Source organism: Cebidichthys violaceus, unplaced genomic scaffold, assembly GCF_023349555.1.
Source record: "Cebidichthys violaceus isolate CVI_PGR_0920_01 unplaced genomic scaffold, fCebVio1.0.p SCAF_6, whole genome shotgun sequence".
Lineage (NCBI taxonomy): Eukaryota > Metazoa > Chordata > Actinopteri > Perciformes > Stichaeidae > Cebidichthys > Cebidichthys violaceus.
The window spans coordinates 17557058-17571094 of record NW_027176816.1 but is presented as its reverse complement, the minus strand read 5'-3'; the positions used below and the strand labels follow the sequence as shown (position 1 = coordinate 17571094).

The window sequence follows — 14037 nt, the reverse complement described above, 5'->3', positions numbered from 1 at the left end:
TAAAAACCTCTGAGACGTAATGTGTCGTCTTTCACATTTTCTCATCTCGTAACTCTCGTCGTGACATAAGTAAAACACACATACCGTACATGGAATGGTGTATGGGGAGAAATGTAGGGAGAGGAGGGAGCAGGGGTCGGTGTGGACTTCAGAGTAGAGAGACAGATGGACAACGTTACCATGGATACCACATGGATTGCTTTGCTTGCTGTTACCTGTCCACCCTCTCTGTCTCTCCATTTGTCTGCTCTCTTATCGGTCTCGCTGATTAATTTGTCCTTCTCTTGTCAAAACCATGATTATTATTTTCCCTTTTCAAACTCTAACTTTCCAGACCCTTTTCTTCCACTCCCTCTTCGCCTGCGGCTTTTACCTCGACTCAAGTTAGCCTTTCATTTGAATTGGTTGAAAAGACCTGAAGACATGGCATTAGTCATTATGATCAGCGATGGACATGGAAGTTCACTGCCTTCATTATTGACAGATTGCTGAACATGGTAAGTCCACGCTGTCTAATAATTATCAGACACACTTATGTGTTGTGTTTGTGTCAAGCATTGTCAGTTTTTTAAAACAAAAACTTGTTGCCAAGGCCAAGGAAACCAAAAGCTGTCTCTTAATTACATCATTGTTGCTTGGTTACAAATTCCATAAGAAGGGCCATGAGGTTTGAATATTATTTTAAGAGAAAGACTGTTGTGTTTTATCATCTACATGTCTGCTGCTTTATACCACCAGGTGTCACTGTCGTAAAGGAGGTTCTCCTTGAGCGTAACGATGGCTACTACTAAATGTACAGTGCTATGCTACTATGCTAGCAACTAAGAGCTTTTGTTTTATGGTATGTGCATCCTGTTGAAGTGAACAGCACATTCATCACCCAACACAACAAAGACGAGATTATGGAACTGACAGGATCCCAAAAAGAAGAAGTTTATTTAGTTGTGTAAGTCAACTTTCAACATATTGCATCCCGCCAAAGCAGGATGCAATATGCAATGCAATATGCATTGCATAATATATGCAATATGCAATGTAATTTGTTACATTGGGACTCAGGCAGCAGGTGACAATTCTTTGTAACAAAATTCAAGACAAGCTGGAAAAGGAACATGGCTTTTATTTAAATTATTTTGCTCTCCTAGCCCCCGATTGACCCTGCTATACATCATTTTTACATTAAAGACTTTTGCATTGAAATCTACTTTTGAGTCATATATATATATATATATATATATTTATATATAGATATAGATATAGATATATCTATATATAGATATATCTATATATCTATATGTGTGTGTGGGACAGAGTGCTTTTCAGCAGCCTGGTGCAGCTTTTTGTAATTGTTTTCAATGAAAGTTAAGCGTTTAGGGCACTGCTTATGCATTACTGAGTGCCTCTCGTTTTCCCCCTCTTTTTGCAGGAGCGCCCCGAACGCCACGAGTTGAAAAAACTTAAAAATGTTGCAACACCGCAACTCATTGTGGTGTCTTTTGCTGGATGCCTGGAGCTACATGACTTTACTAACCGTAGTTAACATGATCTGTACAGAAAACAGCAGGCCTGAAGGCAAATTAGTGCGGTATTCAAGACTTTGAGTAAGTTGTTTTAATTATTAATTTTATAATGAATTTTATTAGTATTATGAACTATTAGCTACAGTTCATGGTTTGTGTTAAGCCTACGTTAGCGCCCCTTCGGTGGTTGCTAACAGAAGCTAAAACCACTCAGAGAAGCCAAAGAGAACTATAGAGTTTGTGAACTGTTCTATGTGGCATCGGCATTACAAACAACCCCTTTCATATTACACCCATTCATAGTCATTTAATCCATTGCTCACATAAAAATCTTGCCCAATATTCCATAAAAAGAAGAGGCCACACAAGTGAATTATTGGCACAAAAGACATGCACAACCGAGCATAAGTCCATGCTGTCAACGATAACACATCATCAATCAAGACATGCCAGGTGCAACGCAAAGTAATTGAGCTTGAAGAGGCATCATAGGGAAGTAATATATGTATCTTTTGGTTACCCAAGGACACAGGAATGGTGAATTCTTACAGCAAATACAGGCTCGTAAAAGGTGAACTAGTTTCACCCCACAAAACAAATATACAGAATCAGTTTCAGGTGCTGCGTCAAGATTGTGGTCAGTTTTGTATGTTTTGAGATGAAAACAAAAGCGCTGAAGATAGCATCGCAAAAAAAAAAAGATAGATGTGGGGCACCTTTGTTTCTGGACAGTTTTCATAGAATATTTGTGATCCAACTGTAAACTCTAAAGGCATGGAGGAGAGAGAGTTCAAGGTAGACACAAGAAGCAAAGGCGCTGTATTTACACTGAGGAGGGAGATCATGTTGAGTGGCAGGGAAACAATGAGTGAAAGGTCAATTGAGCAGGGACACGGCAGGAGTACTAGAGGACATTTCAAAGCTAATCCCCTTGAAGAAGTGATGGAGAATGAAATTGTGTGCTCAACAATTTGGAGGACTGGATCTACTTTTGAGCTTGTCTTTAGGCCTCTTTCATTTGTATGTCATTATTAATCATCTGGGTGAGGATATGCTAATTATGCTGGACTTGTCTTGACTGAGTGGAACTTAATTATTTACTATTCTTTATAGTAAATAAGTGTAGGCAGGGGCCATTGTAGAGATGATGATTTGCCAATCCACCAACCTGCAGGGAAGAGAAAAAAGATCTTGCATATGGAAGCCCAGTATGTTTTTTTTCTTCTTAGTGTGTTATTTATTAATTATTTTTCAATTACATTTTAGGTTGCATCCTGTGTCAATTATAAACATGCCCACAGCCTCAAATGTCGGTCTTACAGAAAACAACGGAAGACAAAGTTCCTGCTTCAGCTTCCAGACCTGGTCCGGATGCACAGTGGAGGCTTTGTGTTGCCTTCCGGGCCAAAGCAACGTTCAATGGGGAAACGCCAATTTGACCAAACAAGGGTGTAACTTCATCACTCACTCACTCAGTGTCTCACTCGGTGACGTCCAGGTGATGCAGGAGTGACCAATGATGGGCCAGTAAGTTTAGTCTTTACCTGCAGTGAATACTGTGAAGGGGAGGATCATTATTGCACCTCATGGGATCCTTTTCTTTATATAAAAAGATATCCGTTGACTGTAGAAAATGAAACCTCATGACTTTAGGCCCACTAGCAGCACCATGAGGTCGACAAATATTGCGATGTAATTTGGTACACAAAGATACAAAAAAAAATCTTTGCGATATCTTCATTTAAATACACTTTTACATTTTCAAATGTATATAACTCCTTTGTGTGTCTCCCTCTATGTCTTTGTCTCTAACTTCCAAATGTACCCTTCCAAATTTCTGATTTGGCATGTCCATGTCTCTATATGGTTGCCATACTGATGTGCTTGGAGCTGCAGTGGCCCGCGGCTAACCAGTTATGACACCGCATGGCGTCACTTGTTCCCCACAATGTGTTGTCTCTCTTTGCTCACATGCCCTCGTTGCAATCCCTCAACAACTGAACTCTATGCATGCATGTGTGCAGGTCACCAAGTGGACGGAAGGAATGTTGTCTCTAAGTGTGAAGCACATGTCAATGAGGAGAATAGAGAGATAAAAGAGGGGTTGTGCCCCTTCCTTGTTCTGTAATACGCTTGCAGAGCCAGACTACATTGAACAAGTTCAGTTTCCATCAGTGATTCCGGTCTGGGAAGCACCATGTGAGAATCAATTGAGTCCAGTATTGCCTTTAAATAAAACTGCTGCATATCAAATGAGCAGACAAATGTGGATAATTAAAAGGATGGATTTGTCAAAGTTTGCACGCCAAGTTCTGTGGTTGTCCTTGAATCAAAGACCCACACAGTGTTGATTAGACCTCTGTAAGGTGGACCTGTACAGGCTGTACGGGCCACAAACCCTATTCTCTAAGGACACTTGCATGTTATTCTCTTTTGAGACCATATTCCACCCATGCAATAAGTCCTTCAGAAGATTGAATAATCTAGTCACTTTGGGGGCAACTGCAAAACTAGGGCTGTTTTCTCACTGGAGGGCAAACATTCACCTTTTGTTGACAAGACCTCAAATAAATGTGAACAAAAAGCAGCCTTTACAACAGCATTCCAAAGTAAACGCTGAGTTATTTCTTTTGTCTGAAAGGGATTTTGTGTGTCACCTTGTGTTGCTGTGAGCACTTTTGCATTACATGCTGTAGCAGACAAACACTTTACAGGTCCAGTTTGTAAACAATTAAGAGAATGTATTGGCAGAAATGGAAAATCATTTTCATAAATATGTTTTAATTAGTGTATAATCACCTGAAACTAATAATGGTTGTGTTTCCGTTAACTTACAATGAGCCCTTGGTATCTACCGTTGCTCCTAAAGAGGTGTAATTATGGTAGAGGATGGCCTCTGAGCGAGGTAAACAGCTCACGTTACGGCACTGGTTACAAATACCGCTAGATGGCACTAAATCCTACACACTGCACCTTTAAGGGTCAGTTTTGATAACCTGATTTACATTCTCCTTGATCCACCGTTGGCATTCTCAGTGTTTACGGTGTGCAGGATTAAAAAATTATATGAATTTCTCACCACTGGTGAACTTGATGCATAAACATCAGCCCAGGCTTCAGATTTCAGCCAGCTGGCAGCCTGTCAAAAACACAAACGAACTGAAGTAAACGAGACCAGTGAACAGGAACAAAACTACAACATTTCATTAAAAAAAAGAAAGGTTTTGAGTTTCCACAATATAACGCTTCCCTCTCCTCTCAGAATAATGTTGGGTAACTTGCACATCTACAACTGGTCGGACCTTTAAACGAGAAGACGTCCATACACACATATGCACACGCTCAGCAAATTACAGGAAAGCAAGTGCAGAATGAAAAGAAGAGGGTGACCCTGGTTTTTCAACTGTTCATTTTCGCTTTCTGAGCGTATGTAGCAATTAGGTAAAACACCTCCTTCCAGGTGTTTTCCTGTCCAAAGAGTATAACTGAACAAATTACAGCCTCCGCTTCCAACCAGAACTCAAAAACTTTGTCTCTATCAATTGCCGTCTCTCTCCACTGCTTATTTCTTTGTGTGTTTTTCTTGATCACTGTCCTTGGTACTTGCATATACAGCACTGTACAACAGGCCTCTATTCACCTATAAATGTGCAAGTTCTGTACTTGCTGTTTACTTTCATGTTTGTATTACAGGAGAATACTGCCGTGCGGAATTGTTGATAATTATGGATTCCAGCCATTCCTGGGCTTCACCTTGCACAACATGCGCCGGCTCCTGATAGTGCGCTTGACAGCTACTCCTCTGTCTCTCTTTTTCTCCCTCACACTCTGCCTCTTTTTCCAGTTTGGTTTAACCCAGTCCCAGTGTGTGAACACATTATTTCCCCCCAGTGTATCCCCTTTCCATCTCCCTTCCGGCTCCAGACAACATTTTCTCATTTCATTAACAGCTTACTATATTGGTCACATGCTCAAAGATCCCGTCAGATCTTGACACACACACACACACACACACACACACACACACACACACACACACACACACATCGACTTCTTGTAAAGGAGACTGTCTTGGTATAAGGGCGGCTGCTGGTTGGGGATATGTGATATGTATCGGTTCACTTGGCTGGCACCACATAATGAGCTTGGCGATGGAGATTGTCATCATCTCTTGATAATTCCCATGGTACAAATCCCGTCAGTGATGAGTTCTGTCACTATTCCCCCCCCCACCCCGTGAAGCAAAATAGGGCTGCACGATATTTAGCTATATATTCCGTGCTGCCACTTCAATATGGGAAGGAATCACATGGGTCAATAGAAGTAATAAACAAACAAAAAACAACAACAATCAATCACGTGGGCTCATCATGGACAGGAAAAATCGGTCCACTATTAGAGTCCCAAAAGGTCTAATTTCACATTCAGATACTTTTGCCTCTCGATGGCTCTTAACATAGCGACGGTTGCTTGCGGCTAACAGTGCAAAGAGCGGCAAAAGTGCTGACAGAGCTAACGGTGTTTAGCTGAGGGGGAACTGCTGCATAAGAGCAGTGCAGAGCGGCGGCCGTGAGCTAACCTGTGGGGCACGCTCACATGCACGTACATGCACTAAAAACATGCACGGCTGGCCGAGCTATGTCAACAATTTTTAAATAAATGACCATAAACAAGGCAAAATCTAAATATAAACTGGGGATCCCAGTGTGAAAGAACACACGAGGCACAACTTCTAGAAATATGAATTAAGGTAACAGCGGTATACTGTGTAAGTAAAAGGATTGTGCAGCATCTGTAATAATAATAATAATTATAAGTTTTCACTGCTTCAGGCGTTTTCTTTTCTCTATCCATCTAATTGAAATGTATTTCATTCTGTCAAAAAAAAGTGTTTGTATGAAATTGCTTTTGCTTGCTTGCATTCAGGTGCTGGTCAAGTTTAAGTTCACAACCTTGAACAATGTCTCTCTATTCGAAAAGTTTCAAGACAGTGTTCAGGAATCAGTGAGCAATCTTTAACTCGAGCAGTGGGCTCGGCCTGACAGGACTGGGTGGGGTCCTGCAGTGTGGATGGGACCTACCTGCTCCCGTTCTCAGCCCAGCGGGAACCGCCGCTGACTCGTGGGCTCCACCTCCTCGCGCCCGGTTGAGCCCTGTACTGTAACTTACCGCAGCGGACCGGAATCCCAGCTCATTCAGGCAGGGAAGCCGCAGCAGGACGGCGCGTGTGGTTGTGTGTGTGTATGAGTGTGTGTTTGAGTGTGTGAGGGAGGAGAGATAGAGAGATAGAGAGAGAATAAGAGAGTGAGAAAGTTTGTGTGTGTGTGGGACAGAGACACAGAGAGAGAGAGAGAGAGAGAGAGAGAGAGAGAGAGAGAGAGAGAGAGAGAAGTCTCAGAAAACTACCGAGCAGGTGAGCGCTCCATCTTATCCTTCCGTCTTTGCTATCATGTCTCTCAAGACCTCACGTCAGTGACGACCAATAACGCAAAAATCACCATTGTACAGTAAATGACCACGATATTCCGACAGGGGCAGCGACTGTCTGTCTGGAGCGAGTGCAATATGAACCACATCACTGTCTCCCCGTGGTACGACTGTAATGATGTTATTGGGACGTAGAAATGTGGGTTTTGAGGGACTTTGTGGTGTTTTTATGCTAGGCTAATTTATCTTTCCTGCTGTTAGCTTGCTAACATGTTTATGTGCCCTAAGTGGACCACCTGCTAGCTTAATTAGTGTTGGCGAGTAAATGCAGTTAAGTATGTAAATACACATATATATATGTGTATACATACACACATATATATATATATGTATACATATATGCATGTATATAAAATTATTTATATATAAGTTCAGTATTCATCTGCTGAAGGAAGAAAGTGTCATTGTGCTAACCTTGATTGATTTTGTGCAACTACTTTGGGAGCCAATTGCAGTGAAAAAGGAGACATTGTGACGTCCTAATCTAGTAGTTTTCACTTTTGAAATGAGAAATATTTGTACTTCGACTCTCGATTACAATTTTTTTAACTCAGAAAAACCCCACATCAGACAGAAATTAATATTGGGACACATTTTAAACCAAATCAAAGAAAAGAGTAAGAAAATAAAATATAGATTGACCAAAAGTTGTCTTTATTTGCAGCGGAGGTGAAGAGTTGATGGGGGGATACTTGGTAGATGTGTGTGTGTGTGTGTGTGTGTGTGTGTTTGTGTGGACCTGCTCTGTCACTGACACCAGCGGGTCGCTCATGGCTGGGAGGCAGATTTCTGACACTGTTGCACACATTCCTACCAGATTAACCAGCAGCACAGATTAATGGAGTGCACAGCTCAGATTCACCATTGAAAATGGTTTGAACGATATTCAGTGTTTTTGTCTGCTGCAGGTGAAGAACAGGCAGCATCATTGAGCGAGTAGTGTGGTGTTTCTTCAACACTTGTTCTCGCTCTTAGCAGCAGTAAATATCTATAGGCGTGACCTTGAAAAGCGCGTTTTCCTGCGGGGCTTCATTAGGTGACGGGCGTTCCTAGAAATGTGGACAGCTTTAGTTTGGCTATTCAGTGGGGTAAAGATTTTAGGATTCTCACATTCCTGAACTCAAGAGTGTCATATTGTCATTTATTTCTTTTCCCATGTCAGGGTATTTAGACGTGTGTGTTTGGAGTGCATGTTCCCATGGCTCTTAGTCTTGCTTTAATCAGCTCAAGGACCTGGCCTCTCGGCCCACCGCTGAGATCAACTCTAACCTGAAAGGTTAAGAGGATCCACGAGTGGCTCAGACTGGTAGAACTGGCCATGTGGGAGAGAGGGACACTGGGTGGTGGCTGTGTTTCCTCTTTATTAATTGACTTTGGATGGACCAATGTATTGGACCTCGCTGTGCACGAGTCCCAGTGAAACAGAAGTCAGAGCGTCTTTAGTGTCTGTACTGTGACGTATTCCCCAGTGAAATGGAAGAATTGAGCGATGTGTTTTTGTAGGCCAAGTGAGGCAAAGGCAGAGTTAGCACCGCAATGGTTCTCTCAAAAAAAGGCTTTGGATTTTAAGTTATTGTAGAAAATAAGCTCTGTGGCAAACAAATGTGTATCACACTTCATTCAGCAATATAATCGCAGTAAATGCCGACTAGTCGGCGTGATGACGTTTTGTAGTCTCATTTAGCCTCTTGGTAGCAACCGCCTTTGTTAAAGACACGTAAAAGCTTCAAAATTTGCGAGTCACTGACTTATTTTACATCGTAGAACAGAACGGTAAAATTGCTTCAGCTTGTGTTAACCACAGACATTGTTTCAGGCATAAACCCGAAAACCATTCAAAATAAAAATTGACTTTGAGAAAAAGGGACCCAAAGTGCATAAATGCTCCTTTCTGGGTTTTATGACTTTTAGGATCGCTATTATCCACAGGGACCGCCAGAATCCACACAAAATGAAAGTTGCTCATAGTAGCTTTAAATAGTTGCACAATGAGACAGGTGATCTAAAACGGTTAAACGAGTACCTTTCATTTCTTGAACTGTTATTTCACTCACTGGTGATTTGGGCATCCATCACGTTGGAGTGTGTGCTTCAGTGTCAGTGTCAGTGTGGTGTTTGTGCCTCTGTGCATCAGGAGGCCTCTCTCTCCAAAGACTCCTGGCTGCCATTGGCCCCTCTCGTTCTCTCAGTGTGTCTTTGATATGTGAGCCTCCGTCAGGGTGTCTGCAGCCTGAGGGCTCATAATCACGTCCCCTGACACAAATCAACCCTTGTTTGCAGCACACTGACAAGACGGACTGATTACACCTCCGCCTCTTCTTCATGTCTATCTCTTCTGCTCCTTTCGTCCCGTCTCAAAGTTATCTGTCTGGGGAATCGTCAAGCTAATTTCACTCAGACGGTGTCTACAACTCATGATTATTGTCATCATCAGGAGATGTATGGATCTTTTTTTTAAATAGAGTAATTATTAAGTTCATACAACTATTCAAAATGGGCCCACATTGAGGTTTTTGTATTATTTACTTTTACCATTTATAGCCCTCAGATATTTGATGTTTTTGTCTTTAATATTAAAGACACTGAACTAAGATCTAAGATCTTTTTGTTTGTGTCAGTGGGAGCATGTTCTTGGTTTGAGATGAATAAAAATGCAATGCATCAGAATTTTTCATAAAACTCAAACTGTATATGTTCCTCTCTCTCTCTCTCTCTCTCTCTCTCTCTCTCTCTCTCTCTCTCTCTCTCTCTCTCTCTCCCACCTGCACATGGACAGGAAACTTCTCCGAGCACTGATTGCCCCGCTCTGCTTTTTCGATTACGTGTCACATCACCTTTTGGTAAAGTGCCATAGTTACACTTTCATTTTCTGAAGTGATTTTCGCTGGAGAGTGTGGTCTCAGCTAAAGCTAATCCAGCCTTTACTGACCTCCTCCACGGGACTTAACGCTGAGCCATGAACTCCGAGGTGCCCCGCTCGCCTCCACCTCTCGCTCACCTCCACCTCTCGCCTCCTGCCTCTCTGGCTTTCTAGTACAAACATGTACGTGGTGATCGTATCGGTCGGTGTGTGTGTCTGCGCTGAATTTAATCACCTTAAAGGCTCCTCGCAGTCTAGTCATGCCCTCGCATGAGCTCTTTGTCGGCCTCTCGGGTGTATCCCTCTGTGCTGAGTTAAAGATTAATCTATTTGATACAGTGTGTTATTGGGTTGAATAAGAGGGCATAGCATAGCAAAAGAAACTGTACTGGTTGTGTAATAACAGGTAGGCACATACACTATTTCCATTGTGTGTGTGTGTGTGTGTGTGTGTGTGTGTGTGTGTGTGTGTGTGTGTGTGTGTGTGTACATAGGTGCAAAGGCTACAGTAAGTAATGCCAGCAGTAGATGGTATTAGATGCGCTTTATTTTAGGTCTGGGTCATCTCACACTGAGGGATTCAACTCTCTCTGCAAACCAGAAATGGAGAATTATCTTTGACGGTAATCTTTGCTGTACTCTTTAAGAAGCCGGCAGAAATGAGGTAAATATCCAGACAGCATTATGAGATTTCCTTCGGCTCCACAGGTGATTACGTGACGATGGATGTCGTGGATTAGGACGTTGTTTGAAGGGAAGCTGTTTCCTTGTTTGACACTATGGTTAAATGAAATCCCTTCAGTTGAAGAGGTTGCGTTTGGGTGGTCTGATTCCGTCAAGTCAAACAGGTGGTTGAATTGTTTGCTGATAGGGAGTCAATTGTTTTGGGCTCTTACTATATTAGTTGTTTACTGCCAGTGACGATGTAGATATCAGCTCAAGCGTTTCTTAGATCTATAGGAGTAGACCAGGGCAACCTTCTCCATGAGACAGTAAGACTCACACCAAACAAAAGCATGTTGAAAAGAAGGGGCACAATTTGCCTTGCTGATGTTTTGCACCATATCATTTCATAAAGACTAGAAACAATTCTACCTCAGTTTAATTTAGGCAGACACACTGATTGTGGCTTCAAGGTGTGCTACAATAATTAACGACCGCTTTTGAAATTTTTTTGAAACACGGCACAAACGTGTAATGATGTCTGTAGAGTATCAAAAGAACTGAGTCATTCCGATCGGGTCGGCAAACATGACCTCATTCCAGTATAATTGTATCTTTGAAATGGACGAAGAGAGAATAAAAGAGAAGAATATTTGCAGCTCGTACAAGAAAGCTTGTCAAATGTGTTTTGCAGTCACAAGAACACAAGAAAAGAGGCGAGAATGTGAATGTCTCTGCAAATGGTAGCTTCCACAGACCGGCATCTAATTCAGCTGCAAAGAAAACGCTGCTTTCATGAGCGACACTACGTCTTTTTCCACGTACTACCTGCATACTGCTGCAACACGTCCTCACCTAGTCTCTTAGGGCTGCTGAAAGCCAAAAGGTGCTCAGTTGCAACGTGTGGAATCTGTGTAATTAGACAATGAACCCTCACAAAGCAGCGCTGATTTATGTCATCTCTATAAAACAGCACGCAGCGTGCCACATCTCTGTGTTGTGCGTATTTTGACAGTTTGCTCAGATTTGTCGAGCAGTGTGCAACATGAGTCAAAAGGGGAATTTTCCTTTCAACACTCAGTAAGAGTTCGACTGTGCAGCGCTGAAAAAGTCTCTTGCTACTTTCTCTTTCGGTAGATTGTTCTGCCCTCGACGTGACTACAAGTATCGCTGCAGTAGGTGGTTTTGTGTGAAGATCAAAGGTTGGTTTCTAACCAGGAACCTTGTCGTATTTGATACTTGAGATCCCTTCACCTGCTGTATCAGTAGCTGCAGGTATATTTATGGAAGTTATTAGGTACTAACTTGAGTATATCATTTAGTAGTGCTGCATGGAACACGTGAGGCATTTACTGTATAAAGTTTCTTTGCTCGAGGCAAACTAAATTCATCTTAACTTTCTGCCGGTGAGCTTCTTTGATTTTATTACTAATCGTCTGTGTAGTTGTCTACTGTAAATCACTGCAGATATTTCCCCCTCACAGTGGTGCAGGTAGCAGCAGCTCTGAATATTGAGTCACCTGCCTGTATAAGGGAAGCACACTTCCTCCATGAGCTCACCTGAATGATCTGATCCCGTTCCAAGCCCGGCCTTTGTTTTACGGTGCGTAAACAGCAGTGTTAAAGCTGCAGCGTATGGAGCGCTGCAGGAAAGACTCCTAAAACCTGGAAATGACTCAGCATTTTTGCATTACCGGTTCCCTCGTCTCCAAGTCTATGACTTTTTTTTTTTCAATAGGTTTTTGGTTAGATGCCTGAAATAAGGTATGAAGTTAACACAAGCTCAAGAGATGTTAAAGTTTGTTCTTCAACATAAAAAACCCTTTTTATGAAATTTGAAACTTTTACGTTTCTTTAAAAAGGCGGTAGCTAACTGGCTATAGGTGACTGTAAAATGTCACCGCTCCGACTAGTCCACCCTTACAGCCTCGTTGTATATACTCGCAGTCATGCGACGTGATGCAGTTTGTTTCAGGTGGCAACCAGCTGAAAAGTGTAGCTAATGATGAAGTGCCTAAAATTTGCATTCTTTCTATTTCTGTCTGCAGTTTCATCTTACAACTTTAACCCTTTCACAGTGTGTTTTCATGTCATGAAAGTTAACTTGTAACATCTTGGACGCCTATAAATGTCTTATTGAGCGTTCGGTTGTACTCCACCCTTTTGTGTCACTTCTGTTTAGAAAAACCCAAATTGGGGACGACCACAAACCAAGATAGCGATGACCAAAATGCTGAAGTTGAGGCTTGAAATCAGCAATCCATAAACCAATGGGTGACATCAGGGTCTATGGTTGGTTTATAGACTACTATAGTTAACTTTTTACTTCTGCCGAATGTGTTCACTCTTCAAAAATCATAAAAGTGGTGTTCATCTTTGAAGATTATCTTTCAGAACAAAACATGCAAGTATCATAAACGTTTGTTTGCCACTTAGCTTATTTTTTGCAAAAATCCAGGGTTGGCCTTCAGAACTGCGTCATCCCTGCAGCACTCTATTAGCAGTGTGTTCGGTAGCTCAGTCTGAAGCCCGTTATTTGATGTGTACACACACACACAGAGTCAGGCTTATCGTGTTATTGTGTTCAAGGATATGGGAGCCCGGGATTGTTTGGACTAGTGTCTTGAGATTTCTTAGCTTTGTCTGACAGCTGCACAGAAGTTATAGCGGTGGCACTGAACTTTCTGCAGGTTTCCTCTTATCTTGGTGTTGGGATTATGTGTTTGTGTGCGCGTGCGTGTTTACATCAAAGTCGTTGGCCAAGGTCCAGGCTAAATAGTTGCAGTCTGACTTTTCTCATCTGATTTATTCTACTTGTACAGTACTTTTTTTATTGCTAAAAACCTGGAACCCTAGCATGCCTTTATGAAATATTAGATAAAGTGCACATTTTGAATTCGTGCAACATTAGAGGGAAAACAAGTGCCCTTTGTGAGGCATGCTGATGAAGTGGAGGGCTACAGAATGAGTGTGGATATGATTGTCTGAAAAAAGAAAACATTTTAATATACTTGAAATCCTTCATTGCTCAGGATTTTCCTCTTTAGTCTGTGATCGCAGTCCTTTTGAAGAAGGTGTTGCATTCATTCACCAGGAGGACTGCGTTGTCCATCCAGCCTGGAACTTGCACCAGCAGCTCCTCCGGCCTCCTCAGCGGCCGCTGGGGGACATGTCAGCCTCTCCTTCAGCAGGGGTCAAAGGTCACATCACCAGAGAGCTGTGAATGTGAACGCTGCTTTGTTCTCCCCTGCAGTTTTTTAGTTTAGTCGAGCCTGAATCACACACATGCATGCACATAACCCACACATGCATATATCTTACAAGCACAGGCACACAAACATGCACCCCCCCCCCACTCCCTTCTTTTTCTCTTCTCTAATCCAGTCATAGCACCAGTTGCTTCATCCTTTTGAATTTTTGAATAGAGTTGACCTACGTGGCCTCTGATGCCTCAACCCAGTTGATTTGTCACATCTTTTGTTTTTTAGTCTAACTGGAAGTGATAAA

General features: G+C 42.1%; 1 protein-coding gene across 3 annotated transcripts in view; it reads left to right on the top strand.

The window, feature by feature from the left end:
- Window positions 1-6743: 6743 nt before the first annotated feature.
- lamb2l (laminin, beta 2-like) overlaps window positions 6744-14037 on the top strand; it is a 49737-nt gene continuing 42443 nt past the window's right edge. The window contains exon 1 of one of the 3 annotated variants that reach the window (XM_068732859.1): window positions 6744-6933. Coding sequence is in view for 1 of the 3 variants with exons in the window: in XM_068732858.1 (XP_068588959.1) it covers window positions 10527-10531 (5 nt within the window). In the remaining 2 variants the exon portion in view is untranslated. Of the gene's footprint in view, window positions 6934-9972; window positions 10051-10331; window positions 10532-14037 lie in introns of those variants that run through there. The other 2 variants (XM_068732860.1, XM_068732858.1) reach the window with 2 other exon arrangements.